General features: G+C 38.4%; 1 protein-coding gene across 2 annotated transcripts in view; it reads right to left on the bottom strand.

The window, feature by feature from the left end:
* Positions 1-2,064: 2,064 nt before the first annotated feature.
* LOC137999694 (microtubule-associated tumor suppressor 1 homolog) overlaps positions 2,065-24,877 on the bottom strand; it is a 23,386-nt gene continuing 573 nt past the window's right edge. The window contains exons 1-12 of one of the 2 annotated variants that reach the window (XM_068845550.1): positions 24,774-24,877; positions 19,517-21,794; positions 15,206-15,792; positions 14,101-14,188; positions 12,954-13,112; positions 11,372-11,427; positions 9,342-9,447; positions 8,568-8,641; positions 7,052-7,150; positions 5,655-5,774; positions 4,630-4,727; positions 2,065-3,474 (exon numbers count right to left, since the gene is read on the bottom strand). The exon at positions 24,774-24,877 is cut by the window's right edge and continues 573 nt beyond it. In XM_068845550.1, the coding sequence (XP_068701651.1) occupies positions 3,258-3,474; positions 4,630-4,727; positions 5,655-5,774; positions 7,052-7,150; positions 8,568-8,641; positions 9,342-9,447; positions 11,372-11,427; positions 12,954-13,112; positions 14,101-14,188; positions 15,206-15,792; positions 19,517-21,794; positions 24,774-24,877 (3,986 nt within the window). In that variant the 3' untranslated portion in view covers positions 2,065-3,257. Of the gene's footprint in view, positions 3,475-4,629; positions 4,728-5,654; positions 5,775-7,051; positions 7,151-8,567; positions 8,642-9,341; positions 9,448-11,371; positions 11,428-12,953; positions 13,113-14,100; positions 14,189-15,205; positions 15,793-19,516; positions 21,795-22,812; positions 23,080-24,773 lie in introns of those variants that run through there. The other variant, XM_068845551.1, reaches the window with a different exon arrangement.

Raw genomic sequence — 24,877 nt, 5'->3', positions numbered from 1 at the left:
TATTTTTCCTTTTTGCATTACTATTACTTAGACGATGGAGAGCGTATAGTGCACTTTGCAGGTTAGGGTTGCAAGTTGTTGTTTTAGCATAACTGAAATAACCCAAGCCTTTACAGAAATGCTGACCTTAGGTTTAAACATTATCTACAGTGTAAACCATAGTGTTTAGTCCTAATGTTTGCATTAGTAAAGGTTTGGGTTGTTTCAGGGTTAGGGTTTAAGTTTACAGCCTCCATTTAGACAAGAAATCTGAAGGGAACATTAAGGGCCAATGGTAATGAATTTACATAGCGCATTTTCTGTTGACATAATTATTCAAATGAGCTTTACAAGCAAGTGATCTATGGGTGAGATCGCACATCAGCATTATACAGGTGCCGGTGGCAGCCACTGTCAGTCCATTAGCGATCTAACCCAGCACCAGCATTGTGTGTGACTTATGCCCACACTCAGCTGAATCCTTAAATTTTTACCTACATAGCCTTATTTAACTTGCAATTTATTGACCTCTGCCACCCATTTACTGTAGCTGGAAGCTGGTTTACCTCTTGCTGTATCACTCAGAGAGACATTCTGAGTGTTTGTTTCTTGGAAGTGTTAAGGAATAGACCTCTTTCATAATGGCGCCCAAATAAAATATTTTGTGTTAATGCTAATAAGCATTTCTAGCCTCACAAAGATGAGCAAATTTCAAAAGAATGTTTGTTTCAAATTAATGAGGGCAGCAGGTCTAATAATATTAACTTAAAGACAGAAGAATGTAAAGAAGCCAGTTATGAAAGTGGTCTATGCTTGTGCCCAGACAAGGCCTTTTCAAAACTGGTCTGGTTATTCCAGACCTAGAAAGGTCCTGTGGCTTACAGACAAAACCCAAATAGCCTCAGAAAGTTTTTGGAACTTTCATAAGGCCATCAGTCGTGATTGACAGTAATGAATTTGAAAACCTTCCCAAACTGACTACTTGACTTTACTTGACAAGTAAAATCGTCTGGCGTTAGACGGAGTAAAATACTAATTCTGGCTTGTTGAGGTATCAAAGGGTTAATAGGTTTTTCAGTGAGTGATTAATAGATTTTACTCTGCCGAATGACAGACAATTTCACTCGCCAGTGGGGGGTGGTTACAGAGTCAGTCGGTTAATTCAGTTCATCATTGTTCTTAGTGTAATAATTATTGTTTTAATAGCTGTCCAAAACAAATAAAGACCCAGAAATTTGTTTCCACTGCTTTGAGCAGTCTTTTTTCTTGCACCTGTGAACCTTTTTCTTGGAACAAAAACTCCATTACATTAAGTTTTAGGTTTTCCAATGTCACAGTATCAATAATTTCTAATGATAATAAGTAGAGCAAGCTTCAATAAAAAAAAAACTAACTAATTACTTTGGCCAATCAAAAAGGACCAAGGAGATCCAGTAAACCAATAAAAAGAAATTACACTTAGCAGACACAAAGCTCAGGAAAATGTGCAAGCCACGATTGGTTTGGTTTAACTTCTGATTGGTTGACAAAATGGTGCAAGAAATTTGAACCAATCACTGAGTGAAATAATGCAAAACCAATGCAATTGCTTTTGACACTCAATTGAAAACCGCTAATAATAATAATGAATTTAAGTGTCAAGTGCATTTAGTCCCAAGGCTCTAATTGGGGACACTGTACAGAAATCAAATGAACTCACTAAATGAACACATCAAATCACGTCAAGGTCTTTTTTAACCCTTTGACATCAAAACCGGCCAGACTTTTACTCTAACGCCAGATCATTTTACTCATCAATGGGGAACGCTCAAAAGTCAATAGGTTAACAAGAGGGGAAAACCAGACTACCCGGAGAAAAACCTCAGAGCAGAGCGGAGAACCAACAAACTCAACCCACACATGATGCTGAGTCTGGCAATGGAACCCAGAACAGAACATTGGTGGTAGGCATGTGCTCTCCCCTCCCTTGTGGTATGTAACACCACAGAATGAGCCAAAGAACAATATTATTCACACTTTCTTATCTTTATTTTGATTCTTAAATCCCCTTACAATGGCCAAACAGTTGAAATATGAAGCATCTCATGTATTTACCCATTGGTATATTAATAATTTATTTATTTACTTTCCATTCACACCAATATGATATTGTACTTTGTGCTTAAAGCGCAGTACGTTTTGGAATTAACGGTTACTGATAGACTTTAAGAATTTAGAACTTTTAAAATGTTTTAATGAGGAAAGTTCTATGGATGAAATTTAAATTAGAAAAATAATTTTCATTATGTGAAATCTACTGAGCAAAATAAAATTCACCTGATATAAGGACAATAATTATTAAAAATTGAATTTCAATTACATCATTCCTTTAAAATCCACTAAAATCTGACTTTTCTGGACATAATTTCCAAGATGTACAAAATGCATCTGTCCAGAACTATTACAAGCAACATCCAGAAATTTTCCTTGGATAAAATGGATTTCACATAGTACATTTCACTGTTTACTCTACTCACTCATCAGCAAGACACTACTGTAATAATTCATTTCCTTAATTTGTTCATTAATTCAATTATTTCCAAAATGGACCATTAATGCTATTAAAAACATTCACATAAAAACTTTTGCTGAATATGGCATTCTTGCAAATACTAAGATGAAAGTCTAAGACTTGCCCATGCCCTTTAGCAATTTTTACCACAACTGGTTCTATTGCTTAGAAGACATGTAGAGAGAGATTGTATGTGTGAAAAGTGGTAAAGTCTTCACAACCCTCCTCAATCCTGACTGGCAGTATTTTCTGATAAATAATTCTTGTCTTCTGATGTTACGATAGATCTCCATAGTAGGTTTGAAAGCAACCCTACTGTGGATGATCAAACAATATTATTTACAATGTTTGTTGTAAAAGAGAAACAAGATAAATAGTCAACAATTCAGAGGACAAAATGGGAAAATTTTCCATCCTACGATACAAAGAATAAGAGATTAAAAAATGGAAAATGTCAAGTGCCCTTTTCCTCTTCAAAACTGTAAAATGGATTTTACACAGCACTTTGAATTGACACAGTGACAGGACAAATACCAGACAAGAGGTACTGCTCCTATTAACTTTTTTAAAACTAGATTTTACACGTCTATTATGGAACCATAATTGCCTCTTCTATTGTGGAACAGATAAAAGCAAATCATGACTGTTATATACTTTGTGGCTTCTGTAATTTTCTTGTTCTGTCCAGCAAAATATTATTATGCCTAAAAATGTGACCTCCTTTAATTTACTCATCTATGACCTCTGGGTCTGGGAAACTAGCTGACAAGCGAAAGCTAGACTTTGATGACAAAGGCCTTCCTTCCCCAGTTGGTGTAGTTGGAGGGCTTGTACTATTGACAAGACGCCATTGCAACTCTTCCTTCTCTAATGAGAGCCTTTTGCTCTTTGCACTTTCCCTTTCTAAACTGTTTCTTAATGTGTCCCGTTCTACTGAAAGTTGCCTGAAATCAGAATAAGAAAAATACTGCATCAGCCCATGACCAGGTGGACTAGCTCGTATGGTTTGTCAGTTCCTTTCTATCCTCTTTGTACCAATTTTTTTTCTTTCTTTGCTTGATAATGGTATCGTGGTTTTGTAATTCTCCTTTATTTTCTATTCTTATTTTTATTGATATATGTTGGTTTCTTTCATTACGTTGAACAAAGAAAACAAGATAAAATTACATTAATTAAAATGAGTGTTTATCCAGTTTGTCATCAGGTCCTGCTTGTCTACAGTGCCACTGGGAAAACCTTAAACACCTAATATATGTCAGGAATGCTTATTGCTTTAAAGCCAATCATGTTCGAGGACTTCACACGCCAAAACCGCAAACTGAATAACCGTTATAATACAGGTATTGGCAACAACAGCACATGTTGAAAGCAACATTATTATTGGTTCAGAGTACCAGTAATTGACAAAAGGACAAAATTAATACATGCACTGTTCTGTTTTTTAATGAGTAGTCTCAGAGCTTAAACGACCAGAATTAGCTCAAATTACCCTGAAAATATAAAGCTGACCCAATTCTTGCTGCACAAACAACAGCAAATGCTCTGCGGTTTAGCAAGTGGATTTCATATGCGTGAGTGGACAGAAACAACTTTCCTGACACACTTCTGGTTTTCCCGGCCCCACTGTAAAGGGTGGACAGCACTATGCATTGGATAATCATTCTTAATAAATTAGTATCCAGCAATAATAATTATTTTATCATTAATTATTAATCAGTTTGGGTTATCCACTTTGTAGTTTTCTTTTTTACAATGCATAATAAATGCTATCAACCCTTTGGACAATGGAGGCCATGGCAGTCTCAGAGTATATAGTTAATTTGTCTGCATAAGGTGGATGTCAATTACCGATAGCTGGTTTTCAATCACCTGAAAAAGTTTGTGAGTGTAAACTGCATGCAAAAAAAGCAAAACCTCACAATGTGGGGTGACACGCTTCACATGAAAAGCTTTCAAAGATTATTGCAAACCGTATGACTGCCACTTTGGACATTTATTTTAGTCCCAAAAATGTGCGCAAAATGAATTTGTTGTATATATAAATGCTGCTGAATAATAGTAATACTTATTACTATTATTGTTAACATCACTGCATTGACCTTTCAAATTTGGACTTTGTTTCCACAACAAATGATAAGGATTCATTTTCTTGTTGAAGTTTCTGAGTCTGTGCTTTGATATCTTCAAGCTCCTCCAACTGAAAAAATACACAAAAAATGTTAGACCTGCATGTGGACATTAAAGGCTCACATTCACCCTACAGCCACTGTGTGCCATGGAACAATTTTCATATGTTATCAAAATTCCACCAAAGCTGAAATTCATCCAATCAGATCGCTACGATAAGCAATGCAGTCAAAGGTGGGCCTTTACAAACACCAGGAGATGTGCCTAGAGTCAGAATCACCAGTAATGCCAGTTATCGGATTTCATTTTCTTGCTTACTAAGGCAGTAAGTTGTGCAACTACCTCACAAACAATGAAGAATGTAGAACAATGTAGACTAATTCATTGCCTGAAACTGCACCTGTTTAAACCTTGTTCACACCTAAAAAAATATCAGTCAGAAGCAAGTACAGGGTATATGTACTTTAACCCTTTCACTCCCAAGAGTGCCACTTATAGATTTTACTCTGTCTAACGCCAGACGATTTTACTCGTCAATGGGGAACCCCACGGTAGCGAAAGGGTTAATAACCCATTGACCCCTGAGAGTGCAACTTCACGATTTTACTCTGTTATGCCAGACAATCTTACTCGCCAACTGGGGACGTCCTGAGGAGTAATGAGGAGGAGGAGGAGTGAATGGGTTGACATGTGACTCCACCCTCTAAGCCTGACACTTGGTAATAATTTAATTTATTGGCATCTGCACCCAGGGTTCTCTTCAGAATTTCTAGCAGCCAGCTGTGCTTTTTTCAGCTGTAACATTGCAACTGATTGACAAACTGATCTACTTGATGGGGATAATAAATTTTTAAAGTGACAGCCGTGACAGGTGTTGCAGGTTACCGGTTCAACTGCAAACCCTGTGCACCTACGGATGTTAAGGTAAGAACACAGCTTCTGAATAAGTAATTATAAGTGAACCAGTCGTCCACAATATCAAGTAAGAGAGTTTTACCTCAAGATGTTTTTCCATCTTTTCCTTTCTAAGCTGCCTAATTTCTTCATTTTTCATTTCCAACACAGCTTTAATGCTCTCAAGTTCAGCAGGCAATGATTCATACTTCTTCACCTCTGCCTGAAATGAAAAAGAACTTTTTAAATATTACAAGACATAGTTACAGACTTTTTTTATCAGTACGAGTAAGAAACAATTTTATGTTTCTCTGGTGGATTGCCATAAACTATTATTCCCCAATGATGTCAACAAAGACTAGCAAAGTGGTGGTTTGTGTGAGAGCTAGAAGGGGTAAAAAACACTGTTCAGACCAAATCAGCTAACTCAATGTCATATCCAATTCAAATCTCCCAGGTTAAGGTTCTTTGTGTATTGTAATTGCATTATGTGGCATTCACATTTAAATGATACAGAAATACCTGGAACAAAACGCTTTATTCCCAAAGGGTTTGAATTGGGTACAACATTGAGTTAGCCAATTTGGTCTATGGGAACAAAGAATTAACACTTAGGTCTCGCTCAAGGTCTTCCAATGGATTTTGTGGAAGGTTGTAGGTACCCAAATTTTCACAGTTATAGCTGGTTATGGAGCGTGGAATGGATCCCTAAGAAGGGATCATAATCATCATCATATGTCTTGGAAGGATGGAGCCCACCATTCGAACTGTACCCCTCAAGCCCCAACGATCTTGAGTGACGATGGAGGCATTGCCCAATGCTAGGTCGACTTGCTGGAGGTCTTGGCAGATGACATCCTGCCAGTGGGTACAAGGGCCTCCACTAGGGCAAAGCCACCCAGATGCCGTGGGGGAGAAATCGTATAAATGGCTCTGGTAGCATGGTTTGGAGGAAGGAAGAGGATGTGGCTGAGCCAGCGAACACCAAGCTGGGCTGCAAGCTGCCAGATATTGGGTTGGCCGGTTGTGTTGCGGAGCTCCTCATTGGACACATGGTTGAGCCAACATACACCCTTGACAGATCTGAAGGCCCTGGAGTCTTTCTGCTAGGGACTTGGTAAGAGGCCAGGTCTCAGCTCTGTAAAGATGAACAGAGAGGACGGCGGTGTTGTAGATCTATAACTTCATCTGGCGAGAGATGTTGCAGCACTTGCAAAGAGGCCTCTGAAGGCTCCTCATAACACCGACGCCAAACCTTGCCTGAGGATTACTTCCATCTCCAGGTCTCCAATGTTGCAGACCTCTAAACCCAGGCAGACAGAGGAGCTTGCAAACTCCTGGCAAGTGGATCAGGTCTGTTGCTTGTATTGCATCACCTGGTCCAACGAAGGGATGTTAATTTTTTTTCCTCTTGAGTATGTCCATAGCACAATGCTTCCAGTCCAACCTCAAAAATAATTCTCTCTCTTAATGCTAGAGCCAACAAATAATCATATCTACCTGAATTCTGGTTTCAATGTCCATTTGATTTTGATCCTTTACTTGCTCAAGTTTCTTGTTCAAATTGTTGCACTCACTTGATATTTTCTCATATTTCTCCTGAAAAAAAAAAACAGTAACTTGAATTTTCTTATAAATACTACCCTCTAGACAATCTATGTGTACTGTACAAAAATAAACCCTATGGTATCTATTAAATACATAAATGGCACTGCAGGCTCAATGTTAAATGCAATTGACTGGGATGGTGTTTATTTCAGCATGTGCTTATAAAGCACATTGCATCCAAAAAACCTTGAGATCCAAACACATATACATGTACCTCTCATCAAGAATATTCACATTTTTACCAGTATCCAGTAACTTAACCCATTGACTCTTAGGAGTGAGTATTAATTAACAATTATTCGCCGAAGGCGAAGTGATTATCGGTGAATATTCACTGAGACAAAGTCGAGGTGAATATTCACTGAGCCTGAGGCCAATAATTGTTTTAGTATAAATACACAGGTGATTATTTCAAAAAAAGAGAAAAAAAAACATTTCAACGCGAAATCATCTTCACTTACAGTGGCAAAACGACTACTGGCAGCCATTTTGTCCGTCGAGGTGATTATCGGCTGATAATCCGAGATAGCGAGCCAATGAGAGCGCGCGATTTTGTATAATCACCTGTGTATTTATACTAACAGATTTTACTCTGTCTAACGCCAGACGATTCTACTTGTCAACTGGGGTCATCCTGGGACACCTGAGAAGTGAATGGGTTAAGGCAATAGTAGTAACTCAGTGGAAAACTGGGAAAGGAATGAACCGGAGAAACTTTAGAAAACATCATCCCAGGATGTAACACATTAAGTAAATCCACACTTCTCAGAGGGGAGGTGCGGTGGCCTCATGGTTAGAGTGCTCGACTCCAGAAGGAGTGGTCCGGGTTTGGGTCCCGGCTGGGGGACGTTGTGTTGGGTTCTTGGGCAAGACACTTTACTCTCACGGTGCCTCTCTCCACCCAGGTGTATAAATGGGTACCGCCGAAATGCTGCGATGGACTAGCATCCTATCTACGAGGGAGTAGAAATACTCCTAGTCGCTTCATGCTAATGAAACTGGAAATAAGTGCCAGCCTGATGGGCCTTCTGGCTCCCCAGCAGAGACTTCACTTTACACTTTTCAGAGGCATGTTTCATCAATTTGAAACATGCACAGGTGTGGTTTGCTTTAACCCTTTTACTCCCAGTGGCCACTTAGTGACTTACAGATGTTACTCTGTCTAATGCAAGATGATTTTACTTGTAAATGGGGGGTCCCCTCAGGCCTTTACGGATTAAGCTACAGACTTTCCCATTCTATAATGTACTTGACCTCAATTTTAGAGTAAACAGAACCAAGACTTGAGCTCTAAGGAAATGCTTTGAAATCAATTTTTGGTATTAAAATAGCACCTTTATGTCTCTGGACACCTTTCCCATCACTTTTGTTTTACCAAAAGCAACCACATGACAGTTACAGTACTTACTTTAAACTCAGCATGTTGCTCATCGTAGTCAGCTTTGATTGTCTCAATTTCAACTTGGTGTTCTTCAACAAGCTCTGAAAGATTACACAAGAAACATTTGTACACCTAGTGGTGCCACTGAGCTTTAATGAATATTTCTAGCATTCTTTCTGTACTGGTAAAACAACGAACTGTGACCGGTGTTTTGTACCCACTGCTGTACGTGCCCTCCCTGCTTTCAGATCTCACTCCTACAGAACCTGCATGGTAAGCAACTATAATTTCCCAAGTATTCCTGTTCTTGCCTGTAGTTCCAAAGATACTAAAAGGAAGGTCACCTGATTGCCTACAGGTACATTTAGTGATTTTTTAAATACGAACAACAGATATGTGTACCTGGTGGGTGTACACATAAGTCATATCATTCCAGATTTGAACACTACCGTAAATGAAATACCAAGAATCTCTTGATTTGTTTGGGAGTCTCCCAAATTTCATGCAACCTCCTAATCTCCCAAATTTAATATTTCTGAACAATGTGCACAAATTGTTGCATGTAGACCCAAATGAGAAAGCAGATGAGGCAAATCTTTAAAGTTTCATCCAAAATTAATATACAATTTTTTTAAAAGAAATTCTCGACATGCCATTTCTGACCATGTCCAGTTGCCTCCATAGAGTCTGGGACAGCTTAGAAATGTGCGTGCTGACTCTTCGTGAGGTATGATCACAAATAGACAATTAGAGCAAACAAAAGCAAAGCTTCAGGAGTTAAAACCTCTTGAATAATCTTACCATCAAATGCACTGGAATGTTTACTTTCCAGCTCCACAATTTCATCTCTGTATTGCTCTTTCAAAGAGGCTACAAATTCCTCGTGGGATTTCTTAACCTGAGAAACCTTTTGAAAAGAAATGAATATTATTATCCAACTGTATTAGTTATTGTACAGAAAACACAAGCACAACATGAGTATAAATATCCCACAATATTGTACAGTTGTTATTGTACACATGTACAGTGGAGAACTGGTTTGACTAGTTTACGAGGTAAGGTTAACATGTTGGTCAATGCAGCGGCCTATATGTGATGGACAAACAAAAGACATGACACCAATGCATCTGCCAAGCGTCGGCCAACGTGTCAGCCGATGAGTTGATGGGATTGGATTCGTTACCATTACCAATTTTGATGCTGATGTTTCCCACACGCTTCGCTTGTCACACACAAATCTGTCCAGCATTCTCACTTGTTTACAAATCACTTGCTAAAAAATTTGTGCACAAACGTTGCACAATAAATAGCTCATTAGATGTTTTGGTGTGTGGTATCACCAAGTATTTCTACTTGTTGTTTGTACTTGGACCAGAACATCCAATAAGATATATGTTCTTAGGCCGTAGAATACAAATGAGTGTACACCCTTGCCAGACACAATGAAAATAATAAGCGATCGAATTAGAAGAAAAACACAACACTCCTGAGTTTTACAGACATGTTTTGGCAGTTGCCTCTGCCATCTTCAGTGTGAAATGAACAATAATTACAGTGAAATATAAATACTAGAGAAATTACAATAATAATAATGACAGTAATTAAGACTACGACAATAGTAATTCAAAATTAAACAGAAAGTTTTAAATTAATTACTGTCATTATTACCGTATTTACCCGTGTATAAGTCGATCCCATGTATAAGTCGACCCCCCATTTTTGATGGCAAAAAACGAAATTTCTTAATTTTTTTGTCAAATGTTCATGGGACACTAATCTTGTATTCTTCGATTTCTGGAAATGTGGATTCACAAAAAAATCAGGGCCTCAAGCGCTTAATAGTTTTGTTGTTCAGCAGCTGTTGTATATGCGGGCGTTTTTTCCTTGAGTTTCGAAAAAGTTCTCTGAAAATCGAACATGTAAACCTCAAACTCACCTGTTTCGTTGTTCAAGGATAAAGGGCTTTAAAGGATAAGCACATTGCAACATCAGAGAAGCAGGAGTCAATCTTTGAAAATAACTTGGGAACGATGCGAAAATGTGCAAGGTTTAATTGGTCCTTGACTTACAATTTCTCAAATGACAAACAAAACAAAACTCATAAACCAAACAATACGAAGTTTGCAAAAGCATTTAAATCTGCCAGGTTTGTGTAAAGAATAAAAAACAACCATTACCAACCAGCATTTTCACGCAAACACGAGTGACAGTGCTTGCACGCAAACACGAGGTATTGTGCCAGGTTGCTAAGCCGTTGAACGATCGTGTTTTATTCGCAGAAACAGAAATGCCTTTTAGAGCTTTCCGCCTTTGGAAAACGAAAATTTTCAGTGTCTATTTCATATTTGTGCTTGTGAGTATCTTCAACATTTAGAGTTGGACAAATCTTTTTTTATTTCAACTGGAATTGCTCACATTCGTTTTGAAGTCTTTTGTCATTCATTTTGAAGTCTTTTACAATGTACATCGGCTTGTGTCCACTGCGTTCGTTATGCCCAAGACAACATTATTATGTTAATTTTGAATAAATTACTTAGCTGGAACTTGGCTCAAAATCTTTGACCCGTGTATAAGTCGAGGGCAATTTTTGGAGCTTCTTTTGAGGCCATAAAAGGTCGACTTATACACGGGTAAATACGGTATTATTGTAATTTCTCTAGTATTTATATTTCACTGTAATTATTGTTCATTTCACACTGAAGATGGCAGAGGCAACTGCCGAAACATGTCTGTAAAACTCAGGAGTGTCGTGTTTTTCTTAAAATTAGTTTCTTCACTGCTTTTATCTAGACCATTTAATAAGAGATCGCCAACTCCAGATGCATATTTACCTCATTCTCGTGTTGTTGGTGCATCTCTTTTACTTGGATCTTGTGTGTCTCGATGGCTAAACCAAAAAGAACCTCCAAGGTCAAAATTGGGTAGATAACGAAAGCAAGGGTGTAATTTCAAGAAAAATCAAAAATTCACAATAGCACAGAATTATGGGTAAAGGTGAAGAACAGTTCCCAAAAGATACTGTCGACCGTCTGTTGGCCAACAGTCAGCCAACAGTTGGCCGAACATCAGCGACAGAGATAAAAAAAAACCTTTCAACTTCTAATTTCACATTGGGAATCTTTTCCAATGAGATATGTCAAAACACTCAAGATGGCTATCCTGAGAACATTTGCTTGTTCCTTCATCAGGGCCCAGTTGTTCAAAACCCAATTGGTCAAACCTTGGATTACTGGAAACGTATATACATTGTCTCCACAACATCTTTAGCCTTCAATTTTGATGTCCAGAAAAGAAACCTAACTAGATGCATGCCCAATTTTAACATCCAACACAAAGTGTCCCCTTTAAAGTCTACACCTTTGCTGCCTATTTCCAACAAAAAGGTAACAGTAAAGGTTAACGTTACTTTTAGCTTACAGTAATTGAACCAGTCTAGCTTTCCTTTCCTGAAGAGTAGCATTTGGGGAACACTTCAAAATGTGGCATTAATTGTCTGTACACCGAGAAACAAGTGACATTGAAGTTGGAGAGAAAAGCAAGGGGATTATTGGAATCTGCATGCATTGACAACGCTTGACATTAAAAAAATTTCAGATGGAACAACAAAAAACTCCAGGTTGTCCCTATTTCAAAAGCCGGGCAACCAAACCCATGAATAAGGTTGCCTTGATAAATCCTTGGTTGCACACTAGAAGACCCCCTACTGCACTCCATGGTGAAGTTTAGTATCCCATCGTTTTCAGTGTGCGCTCACTGAAAGTAATAGAGTCTTTGATCTGCAAGGTCTGCATGTTTGTGACATCATCTCTTGCATTTTTCTATCTGACAACGTTTTGCAAAAGCCACAGATACTCAAAACACAGGAAAATGCTCAGCTGCTGCAAAGTACACATACCGGTAATTATTGTTAACTTCACACTAATATCGCACATTGACAATAGAAACCCAACAAGTTAGTCAGGTGCTGCTTAAGTAATTCACTTTTTCTTTGAAAGGGTAGTTTCTAAAGAAACTGTGGTGCTGCGTCGGTGGGGAAGTAGACTAAGTATACAAAAATTTGGTTTTATCAACGGAGTTGATAATGTAAATTGGCCACCGTACAGAGATTCTAATAGCTGACGTTTCGAGCGTTAGCCCTTCATCAAAAATTATAGGTAAAATTTACATCCCTACCTAAAGCTATTTGGTTGTCTGTGGTTTTTTTCTTGGGCAACCAGACTTTTTAATTTACCAAAAACTGGTTTCCTGGTAAAGTTTCTGCTTGTCTGGGACAACCAGACAACTGCTAATTTTGAGCACTGCATCTAATTAGGGGCAGTCTGGACATATCTGAATAACTGTTACCGTAACTAAATCTTATTTGTTTCAAGGCCTAATTGCGAGCAAATGCTCTTTTTCCATCCACATCCCTACCTAAAGCTATTTCTCCTTCGTGTTTAACCTTCAGTTCAGTACTTGTTCGTTCCAATAGGTTTTCGTAGTCAGCCTTCAATGTTTCTATGGCAACAGCGTGTTCACTACTTTGATACATCATCTCTTCCTGCAGTTTGACGCTGTTGGATTCCTCTTCAGCTGTCAAGTGACGAAACAGGTAAACAAAAAAAAATCATGTTTCTGTGCCCACTCATCACATCTGTATCTGAATGGCACATGCCATTACATTCCAAGTATTAATTTTATTTTTTCATACAAATTCATAATGCCAATTTGCACTTAACTCCCGACTTGGGAAGCAGAGATGAGTTGTCCCTTTAGCAATGTCTCCAGTTATCAAGTCCTGGGGCCGGTTTCTCAAAGCCTAGTTAGTGCTAACCGTTGGTAAGAGGTATCAAAACCTATAGGTTCCATGGTATTTAACCGTGGTTAGCGCTAACCATGCTTTCGAGCAACCCAGGCCTGGACTCTCAGTCAACAGACTAGACACATACAGAACTGTTTAAAATTTGTGGAACTGAATAATAAAAAGTACCAAGACAAGACAAGATGATTTATTTAACTCAGCTCAGTTTCACATAATATAAAAAATTATAGGTAAAATTTACATAGGCAACAAAAGAGAGTGTAATAATAAGAGTGTAAGGTGTAGTAACAAAATAGGGAGCAAGTTGGGATCATCCAAATATAAGCAAAGGCTAATCTAGTGGATGACCCCAATGCTACATTGTACCTTCAGCTGTAGTAGATGTTGTTTGTATTCAGCCTTGTTTTATAACTTTCTATTCTACTTTAAATTTATTGCCTTTAAAATTAAAAATATTTCTGTTTTGCTAACACTGTAGATCACAATCTTAAATCATCAGTCATGTTTGGATATTAACCAAGGCCATGAATATAGTAAAAAAAAATTGTCAGCCATGGCATGCACACATAAGTTCAAGAGGGAATGATAAAAAAAAACATATTTCATATTTATTTACAAGTTTGACGTTTTGTTTTCACCTGTGTGTAAGTGGACCTCCATTTTTGGACGCTCAAAAATGGATTTCTTTCAAGATTTTTTCAGGTAGAAAAATAAAAAAGGGAACAACTGGTAGGTTTGATTGTTCAGTTATTAACATACCAAGTTTTTCCTGAACCACACTCATCTCCTGTAGCATTGATTCAATTTTCCTTTGCAGGTGATTGCTGTACTTTTGATTCATTTGCATCTGTGGGTTAAACACACATCACCTTCATGAATTACCGGTAAATCCTTGCACAACCCTACCAACCAACAAGTACTTTCCAGCTCATTGCAGTTAATTGAGCACTACTTTGGTAAGGGCAAAATTAAAGCCTGAAAAACTTGACTACTTAAGTGGCACTCATAACATTTCCTCTGCAGCTCATGCAACTATATGACTTTCATAAAATGTATTCTTTCTTTCATAACGACCAAGTGACAAAGTTACCAGCTCCTGATCAGCTTGATAGCTGAATAACTGGTAGAGCAGGGCACCCAGTAACAAGTTCAAATTCTGTTCCTGAAGGAATTTCTTGGAATTTCATCCTGCTAGCTAGTGCCACGGTCAAGCGCCCATAACTGCCACAATTATTTCAAGACTTAACATTCGCTCATATTGGCAGTACCGGTAATCGTAACCAGCTAGCCCACTTGAAACTACCACCTGCACAGGGTACCTTCCTATTTTTGTTCTGAATCTCGATCTTGAAAATTCATTGGTTTCTTCATGTGTGAGTGAGACTTGGCAGATTTTACTCTGTCTAATGCCAGATGATTTTACTCGTCAACTGGGTGCCCTAGGGTGTTTAAGAGGTCAATGGGTTAAAGTCCCAAGGAATTCTTTCTACACTCAATTAAGAATGGGATTACCAGCCAGTTTGCGATTTTCACTTTTTTGTAGGCAGCAGGTCAATTGTGATATGCAACCTCCTGAATAAACTCTAACCTTGATTTAACAACTCTGTCACTAATTAGTGGAGGTTGGGTACCTGAGACATTTCAGACCTTCCAATACTGGCAGCTATCTCCTAGATGAAGACTGCTGCCACACACTGATAAAAAACAGTGGGAAAAGGGGGTAGAAGTGAAAACAGCCTCTTATTGTAAATAGGCAGTTGACATTTACATTAAAAGGGATACTTTGTATTTGATTCCGTTAAAGAATGCACACCTCATTACCAAGGTAACCTGAAATCCTGGAAGGGCTTTCGCTAACACTCACCTTACTGACAGCTGCCAAAATCACGACAGAGGCAGTCACAACGTCCATAGTACTTTTATCAAGTTGGTTCTGAAGCTGTCCACACAGATCAGTCCTCTGTTTTACCAGGTCATGCAGATGTTGCACTTTCTCACTCAGAGTTTGCATTGTCTTTGAGTCACTGTCACTATCAACCTGAACACCAATAGATTGTTTGATGAGATACGGAGTTTGGCTCAAGAGATCGGGTGGCATCATCCTACAAGGTGCTTCAAACGGAGAACTAACTTGGACGTCAATGTCTTCTTGACGAGAAGATATATCTGAAACAATTCCTTGGTTAAGAGCTGATTTCTCTGGAGCCTTGGATGGAGAGGTGATTTCATCGTCATGAATATCATCTTCCAGCTGATCCTTGATGCTGCTTGTCACTGATGCACTGTCACTGGCATTACTTAGTTGCCCTGACACCTTTCTGGGGAGTTTTGAAGCTCCATGTCGTACACTTGCAGGAGCCTCTTTAACATTTTTCTTGGCTGGTTGTGCAACCCTTTTTGTTGATGCTGATGAGTGTTGGAACTTGGAATCTTTTAAAGGTGGTGCTTTAGCTGTAAAGCAAATCAAACTGTCAGTTTTATGGGGTAAAGTGATGTATAGCTTCTGCCTAATTTAGGTTGAGACTGAAACATAAAGGGAATTCACACCAAGAGGAAACAGAGTGGATTCACTGCATTGAGAAATTTGCAAAACTGGTACAATTTTGACCATCCCCCAAAATAATGATAATAATAATTATTATTATTATTATTAAGCTTCGCATTTTGAAACTTGTCGCTTGGAAGTTGGGAGCTCTGATGGAAACTAAGAATTTATTGCCCCGACAGCTGCTAACACAATTTGAGTTTCATATGATGAACCTCAAAAATGGTCCCAGCCAGGATGAAACATTATTAAGAACTAACTTTCTACAACCTAAAATATGTATAGGTTCAAGATCAAATTACTGTCTCATTTTTCTGTCTCATCAATTACCATTTTCAAGCAAATTTAGTCACTTCAGCTTTCCTAATATATTCTTTTCCCAAGATAAATTACCTGAAACCACTAAACCAGCCTCATATTTCTGATTATTGCTTAATTCAGACTTAGCTTCCCTTCTTTGACGAAAATATTAAAAAAGAAAACAGTCAAACTCTTTCATATCTTAAAAAGTCACAAATTGTCCTTCTTTACAAATGAAATTCAATGCCAACTGTCAAAGCATTGTCAATAGAAAACATAAATTATACATAAGAATGAAAATCACTCATCAATAAAATATTGGCTACAAAGGACTGTTTGTGGTAATATTGAGTTAATTGTGAATTAATTAGTTTACAGTATATCACATTGACCTGCACACCTCACATTATTCACAGTTCTCTGAGACACAACTTCCATTCTTAAATTCCACCAAAATATTAATAATTATTACTGAATTCATGCCTCAGAATGTAATATTAAAATCAAATGGATAAAAATTCTGGGTGAATTTATCACCCAGGCTTCATCTGTCTTATATTAACACAGTATAATCAAATATCAGGTACATAATTATTCAAAGTTGAGTCCTTAAAGTGGCTATCACCGCAACAAACTTTAGTTCTACGGTATTTATTCTCCGAAATCGTCCCAAATATATTGTGTTGTTTTAAGAACATTTTTTATTTTTTATTCCATTTTAAAGACAGGAAAAGTGGTCATAGTTTGATCCATGACCGGCAATGAAGGGGAATGTGTTTCATATCGGGTTGGCATCACAAATTACTTTGCATTGGTTTTTACAAAGAACTATCACAATGCATTCCTCTTTCTTGCCTGGTTGTAGAACAAATTGCAACCAATTATTCCACATTAATTTTTAGGAGCCTCTAAAACAGTGACTTTGAAGGAGAATGTTTAGTGAACCAAAGAATTAGAGTTAAAGTGCCCATAACGAATAAGTGTTATTTTTCTATTTAAAAGTCCACATTAAAAAATTGACTTTGGCAAAAGAATTTTTTGATTCAAATGAGACCTGAATTTTCCACCATTTTTTAAATCCTACTTTTATATGGTACACCCCTTGCATTTGGTCAGGAATTCACAGGCTCGCTGTGACGTAGATTCAGGAATACTTGTTCAGGGTTGTCATTAAGTTTTGAAGCAGGTGTAACACTCAATATTTCACCTGTAACATGACCTGAGCCACTAGGGGGGTCTGGGGGCATGCTGCCCCAGAAAATTATTCAATTTAGACCATCGGAAATGAATTTTCCCGATCTCTGAGGAGCAAATTTTATATCTTCTAAACGAAAAAATGATGAAAATAAAACAGGGCAAAAAGATAAACTTCACAACAAATAAGGATATTTACTAACCACAGGGAAATGGCCATGCATTACAGAACCGTGAAAAATGGTCAGCGGAATCCCATTTATATCAAGAACCGTGCATTGATAAAGAGTTTGTTGCTGAAAATGGCCTCGGAATCCAACAACGATCGATTGGGAGTGTTCTCCAAAGTTTTTTTTTTTTCAGAGACTGTTTGGATTTTTACCAAAACACGTCTTAAAATCAGGAACACAGGCAACACAAGGCTGCAATTATAATAATATTATTTTCTTTAGAAGGTAAATGTCTATAAATAAATTTAAATTTGTTTAACGCCATGAATATTCATTCTGCAGCAACCATCACCTGTAACATTAACTGGGCTCAGCCATAACAGGTGTTACCGGTTACGGCCCCTAATAACATCCCTGCTTGTTGGCCAGGGTCCTATGTTTTTCTTACTGATTAAGGCCAAGGTATCGCTCTGAGATAGTTTTTGGTATTTTTCAGTAAACAAAAAAACCTAACATGTCTAGATATGCCCAGAGGTTTCATAAAGTTTTAAAGTAAAAGGGACCTTGTGATAGAGTAAGCACCCCTTTATATAATCTGGCTTTGAGCCGGCTTTTGCTGTTTACTTAGCGTTTCTTCATGCGGCAATTTTTTATTCTTTTGTGTGTGTGTATTGTTTCTATGTAAATATTTTAGAGTTTTGGTCAGTATCTTATTAGCATTTTTGTAATCGGTTACATATATTTTAGCGCATTCAAAATTTTTACTGTTCAACTTGAAAATGACCATTGAACGGTCGAAAAGTCGTTGTTTTTTAACGTTAACTTTTATGGTGAAATCCGTTTCAAAAAACTTGTTGATTCGAAATCTTTTTTTGCCAAATGTGTTCTAACTAACATACCTTTGTATGATTCGACTCACAACCATATTTGGTCAATCACGTGACCAAAACAGAAAATTAACTATGTTGTTCTCAATTTTTTTAATGCAACAGTATGAGAACATTCTAACGCAAAATCTGTAGCATGGATTATAAAAGAAATTATTTCACAAAACATTATGAAGTCATAAGGTCCTCCTTTGACAAACTCCAAAATATCAGTTCCATTTTTGTCCAAAGAGAAATTCCATGCTACAGTTTACGAAAAGAGATGGCACGGTTCCCATCCATTTAAAAAACCGCCTCTTCCTTTCGTTTCCTGGGGGCTTTACCTGTTTTTCACTGAAACGCACGGCAGAGGACTGGGACTAGTTGCGCATGCGCCTTCTGATTGAAGTGTTGACAGATTTCCATTGAAAAAGTTACTTCATAGAACCATCCATGCAACCTTTTTGTAAGGGTCTTTTACTAAAAGCTTCCTTAGCAACCATTGTCTTTCTGTGGTTAAGTGCCACCCCCCTTAACAAAGAGCAAAGAAATACTGATAATATTTTGTTTCTTACTTAAGACACAGCTGGTACATAAATAGCAAGGGACTGCCACTTTTTCCAGTGTACTTATTACATGTACATGTACTAGGGCCAAGAAAATAGACTGTCAAGTCATGCCCTACAGCCCAAAAAACTGTGATCTTCTTAAGTACCTCTTCTATGTTTTGGTACTCAAATCAGGCAATGAAGCAAGCCATGAAGTCAAGTAGGCCATGTTATAAAATTAACAGCCTGATTGACTTTATAGTGCTCATACTCTCTAGACAAGATGGTTAATAAAATTCATCACCCCATGAATGGCATTCAGTTCTGAAAACATGAACACAGCAAGCCATGCATGTGGCCTAATCAAATGCATTGAAAGATTAAGTACCTTGGATAGAACCAACACCTGCAGTATTTGCGACCTGCGGCTTCAGCCATTTTGAAAGTTCTTGAAAGGTATGCATTTGTTTCAACCATTTTAGAGAAAAAGAGAGACTACTCGCAGTCCATGGAAATATAAAAACACTAGTCTTTTTTTTTTTCATACTGTACCTATAGTAGAGCTGCTTGACCTTGGCACAAAAGACTTAGATCCAGTTGCCGTCACTCCCTTGGGACCTTTGCCTGGTACAGGTGTTTGTCCAGCATTGGTCCTAAACGGTGTTGTTACGTTCGATACCTTCCCCACACTGTACTGTTTCCTGGATTTGGAATCAGATTCCGCTACAGAAGAATTTCTTTTAACTGTTGTGCTACCTGCAGCAGAACTATTCTTTCTTTGGATAGACGTAGCTTTGTCAGAGGTCTTTTCCACCTTGGCTAAAGCAACTGGTCTTGAAATCTGGGAAGGCGCAGTTTTCTTGACAGGAAGCCTCGACTTAGCATCTTCATTGCTGGACCCAGGTGTGATTGTAGCCATTCCATCACTTGTGAGCCTTTTAGTTATTGTTGATCGAGGCACAAGAGATTTCAAATCTGTTATTCCGGCCAGTGTATGCCTTTTGGCTGGTTTCACACTCTTGCTGTTTTCTGCTTTGACAACCGTCTTGTTTGCCAATGCTGATTTATGGACAGATGATGGCACTGAGCCATGACGATTTTGTTGCTGTTGACGTATTTGTTCAAGCCTAGATTGCTTCTGTGTTGACTTTGGCAAACTCACAACACTTGGTTTTGGCCTAGATACTGAACCCTTCACAGAAGAATGAATTTGCTTCTTGGTGGAAATTTTTTTCCCTCTACTGCTATTTGTTCCAGTGGATGAAAGAGATGTAAGTGAGCTTGAAAGGCTCTCAGTTTTATTTGAATCAGCAGAAATGGATTGCAATTGATCTCCTGACTCCGTGTGTGATAGAACAACTGCTTCATTCGCAGAATTAATATCAGCATCACTTGAAGTTCTCTCTAAATTAAGATGTTTTTTCACACCATCATTGGGTATTGGCTTAACTTCAGCTAATACTGAAATCAAATCCTTGTTAAAAAGGTCTTCACTATGAGCAATCTCAGTGGTATTAATATCATCACTGCTACCAAAGGTCCTTAGCAACTGCTTCTGTGTTGAGTTAACAAATGGCCAACTACCTTTGCGTCCCAGTTCAGCATGTGTTGCGCTAATTTTGGGTTTCTGTAATAATGTATCAAGTGCCTCAGAATGAGAGTGTGAGTGCACTTCACAACCAAACTGGGTAGCTGTGATTTGAACAGGTTCTACATTCCCATCATTTTCTCCAGAAGCTTCATCAATAGCCGATCTTTCAGTACGCCCTAACTCTAAGCATGTCTTTATCGCCTCTGAAAAATGGTCCGCACAATGCAAGCTGGGACAACTGCAATGTCTCCCTTGGACAAATGGATCCTCCTCGGTACTGCCGACTTCATCGGTACCATATTTCCTGACAGCTGACTGTCTATTTTGTGTCATGAGGTGAGTGTCTACTGACACAGCATGCCCAACCTTGGACACCACTTTGCCAGCACCTGTGTCCATAAGAACATTTGCATTGCGACTGTTCAATTTATTGACAGCATCTGCAGATGGTAAACTGTCAGTGTAAAGCAAGCCTGTACTTTCTGGTGTTTCAGGATCAATATCTTTCGTTGAAATTTGTCCACTGTTTTCTTGTAACAGCTTTATTTTCAAAGGTTCCGTATCACTGGCCAAATGGAATCTTGAATCACCGTAATTATTTTCTTTGCTGATCCTCGGCAATGAAACTGAACGATTTATACGATTCTTCTGCCAAAGGTCAACACTGTCACCTTTGTTCATGTTATGCAAGAAAACATTCCCAGCTTCTGAGAACTGTTTAGTTGCGATAAAGAGATACCTGTCCAAGGATATCGAGCGGTTTCTTCGATATTTCCGCCTCGTTAACCTTTGGGATCTCGCGTCCCGATTCTTAAAAACCGGTTGATTTCCACCGACAAGGGACACATCGCTCGAAGCCATAGTTGAGTCCAAATCAACTGCTGTTTTATGTTGTTTTTCCGATGATTCGGGACTGGAAAATCCCTCGAACAAATTTAGCTTTGAAAGAGCTGCTTCATCGGCGCGCTTTACCTTGTGTGAATGTACAAATATACCGTGTTTATTTCGGCACCGAAAATATCGAACTCCACGCACAGAACCGTCGTTTTTACCACAAGGATCGCCAAGTAGAATCCCACACCATTCACCGTCAGCAAAATGGGTTCTTCCAAGATATTTTAAAATACCTAGTTGTGGTTGCTTGTTCAAAATGCATACGACTTTGTCGCCCTGAATTAGTTGGCTCTCTTGAAAACCTTTAGTTGGCGATGAGAAAAGCGGTGACACCGAGCTGCCGACCTGCAAAATACAATTTTAAAATGAATGTTAGACTTGCTGTCATATTTGTGGTAATCCGTTCTTTTCTGACGTAGAATACGTGAAACTTTACACGAGACGAAGCGAGCGTGACTTTTTTTTCCTCGAGTCAACATTGCTTTAATTTATTCTCCACAAAGCTTTAAACTTATATCGTTTGCTCCAACACGCAATAAAACAATAAAATTGTCAAAGAGAAGCCTAAACGATCACCAGTTAATTAACACCAAACTTCTAGTGAAAGACAAGTCTGGAATCGCAAACTAGTATTTTGTTCCAAAGAGAAAAACACTTTTAAAGAGTAACAATAATCGATCGAGGGACCTCTCAAGGCAAGTTGATGTTCTCAATTAGGAGAGATAAGGAACAGACATATGGAAACCTACAAATTCAACGCGATATCTTCCGACAGACGACTCAAATAACAATAATTTGGCCCTTGACACTACAATAGTCCAACGTGATGTTAAAATCGTCGCCTGCGAGTCACTTTGTAACCATCAATTTTATCTCGAAAGTTTTCGCCGCCAAACGCGATCACATCAAGCAAGAATTCTACTAGTTTTGCATGGAAGAGAGCGCACGTTTTCCTCAGAAGGCTAAAACAGTCTTAAACATAAAACATTGCGACTTCAAAACCGACGTTTTAATAACAATATCCACAACAATATTCTTGTGTACACATACGGTTCAGCGCTCACAGTTGAAGAGAAAGGGGAACCGGGTTTTTTAATACACTTAAATAAGACAAGAAACCCCGTTGAGAACTGTCTTTTTAAATAAAACAACGATATGAAATTCCTTTGTATCGCCTTTATATATATATATATCTACACGATAAGATTTGCACGAACCGTAATTTTTAAACTTACAACCCTCCGTACGTAAGCTTACTCTGCTCGACAAAAATTCAGCTTCTTGTAATTCTTGAACGAATAAACGCATTTTATCAACCGGTCCTCTTGCACAGAGATTAAATAACATAGGTAACTTAACTCACCTCTCTTAGGACTACGTAGTTATTCGAGAATAATTTTGAAGTACATGTCTCGATCACAACTGATGAAGTCGGTTGATGGCTCATGGACATACACTCAGTGCTTTAAGATCAAAGGTGACGTAACACGACCAATGAACGTTGAGAAAATTTTAGACTGAAAGGCGATATGTCAAAATGCAATTTATTGCAAAATTCTTCGAACGACTGTAATTCTGCACGTCAAAGAAGTATTTTTTGTATTCATCGTTTTCTTTGCAAACATATCTCTTTACATTTGTATACCCACCTGTCACCTATCCCGTCCCTCGGGAAGGACCTCATTGTGCCCTTAAAACTTTTTCTTTTCATAAGACATTTCTTTTCCCGATGCGAGGAAGAAAACCATAAGTAAAGATCACAGCCTAGCGCGTATCATTGATATCTTGACCATGGTTTGGTTCCAATTTACCACGCAAACGAATTCGTAAAACTTTTCAGTAATAAAATTGAGTTCACTGGATGTGATAAGGTTGCAAAGGAAACGCAACATAAAAAGGTTTTTAAAAAATTTCAAGAAACAGACAGTAGCGGCACATCAGAGACTCTTGCAGTCTGGAGTTAAGGGAGCTTGTTGCCTCATTAGACAGGGGCGTAGCCAGGGGGGGGGTCACACTGTGTCAAACAGAGGGTACTCGCCAGATTGTCGTGTTTCCTCCACCTGAATATTGTAAGTTGTTTGCTTAAAAAAAGGCTTACAAAGGGGGGGAGGGGTGTCACGGGCACCCCTGGAATCAAAATCAAATCCACGTTGTATCAAACCCCTTTTACACGCGCACAAAATTGGCACGTCACTCCAAAACAGCGACACGGTACCAATATTTGGAGTGCGGAGCCTTGGAGTAGAGAAATTTATTTTATCAAACAAGTTGATAAAGGTCGAATAACCACCGTGAAAGATTTGGAAAGCTGACGTTTCGAGCGTTAGCCCTTCGTCGCTCCGACGTCAGCTTTCCAAATCTTTCACGGTGGTTATTCGACCTTTATCAACTCGTTTGACAAAATAAATTTCTGTTTCAATCTCCCACCGACGCAGCACCACAGTTTCTTTAGAAACTAAAACTTTGCGTGGAATAGAGAGCAGAGCGCAGCCAGAAATGTGCTCGGTACCCCTATAATTTCTGGCACGAGTGCTTAATATGCCTTCCGTTTGTTCTATCTACACACGAAAAATTTACCGTACCGCGCCCGAAAAACATATGTACAGTACCGAGATTTTCGAGTGCCGGGCCAGACTTTCTTGCTAGTGTAAAGCGGGCTTCGTGAGTGGATAAGCTTTGATAGACTCCCTTCGCTACTGACAAAGGATTATCGCTCAAAATATCAGCTTATAAATCATTCTTACGGTGGCAAATTTCCTTTGTCACTACGTTTGATAAAACTACATTTTCGTTTCGCTGTAGACAAGCCTGGAGTTCAAAGAATAAGACTAACCCTCCCCTCCCCTCCCCTCCCCTCCCCTCCCCTCCCCTCCCCTATATTCCGGTAGTCGATAGAGTGCTCTGAGAGCCGAGGTGTAATTTATTTGGGAGCAGATGAATCCGAATTTCTTTTTCCTCTTGTCCATGAGTTTTGTTCTTGCTCACAATTTTTGTGAGTACTCTGTAATCTCTTCAAACTGAAATAATCTTGAAAGAGGCGTGGCTTTTTTTTTCGCGTCTACTATCAGTTTTGGTAACGCTTTTGTCTTTTAGACAAGTACCAAACAGATTGAAAACTTAACCTGTTTACATCAAATTATCAGTATTGCTTTTTTTAACACATCATCTTGAATCTTTGGTTGGATTTGACCAGAACAAGATAGGGCAATTTAATATTGTAGACTTCCATAAAGTGCATTGAGATTTGGATTATGAATCTCGCAAGATTACATTAACAACCTGTTGATCGATTTATCGAAACAAAAGAAGATACATAAAACTTACCTTTCGTTTGCGAAATTTCGTTGGGGGCCTTTCGTCTCTCTTGGTAGTTGTACACAAAGACGTTGGCCGTTTTGGAGTTTTATTGTCAGTAACTTTAAATTTTC

This window comes from Montipora foliosa, chromosome 4 (assembly GCF_036669935.1).
Source record: "Montipora foliosa isolate CH-2021 chromosome 4, ASM3666993v2, whole genome shotgun sequence".
Classification (NCBI taxonomy): domain Eukaryota; kingdom Metazoa; phylum Cnidaria; class Anthozoa; order Scleractinia; family Acroporidae; genus Montipora; species Montipora foliosa.
This window is presented reverse-complemented; position numbering and strand designations above follow the sequence as displayed.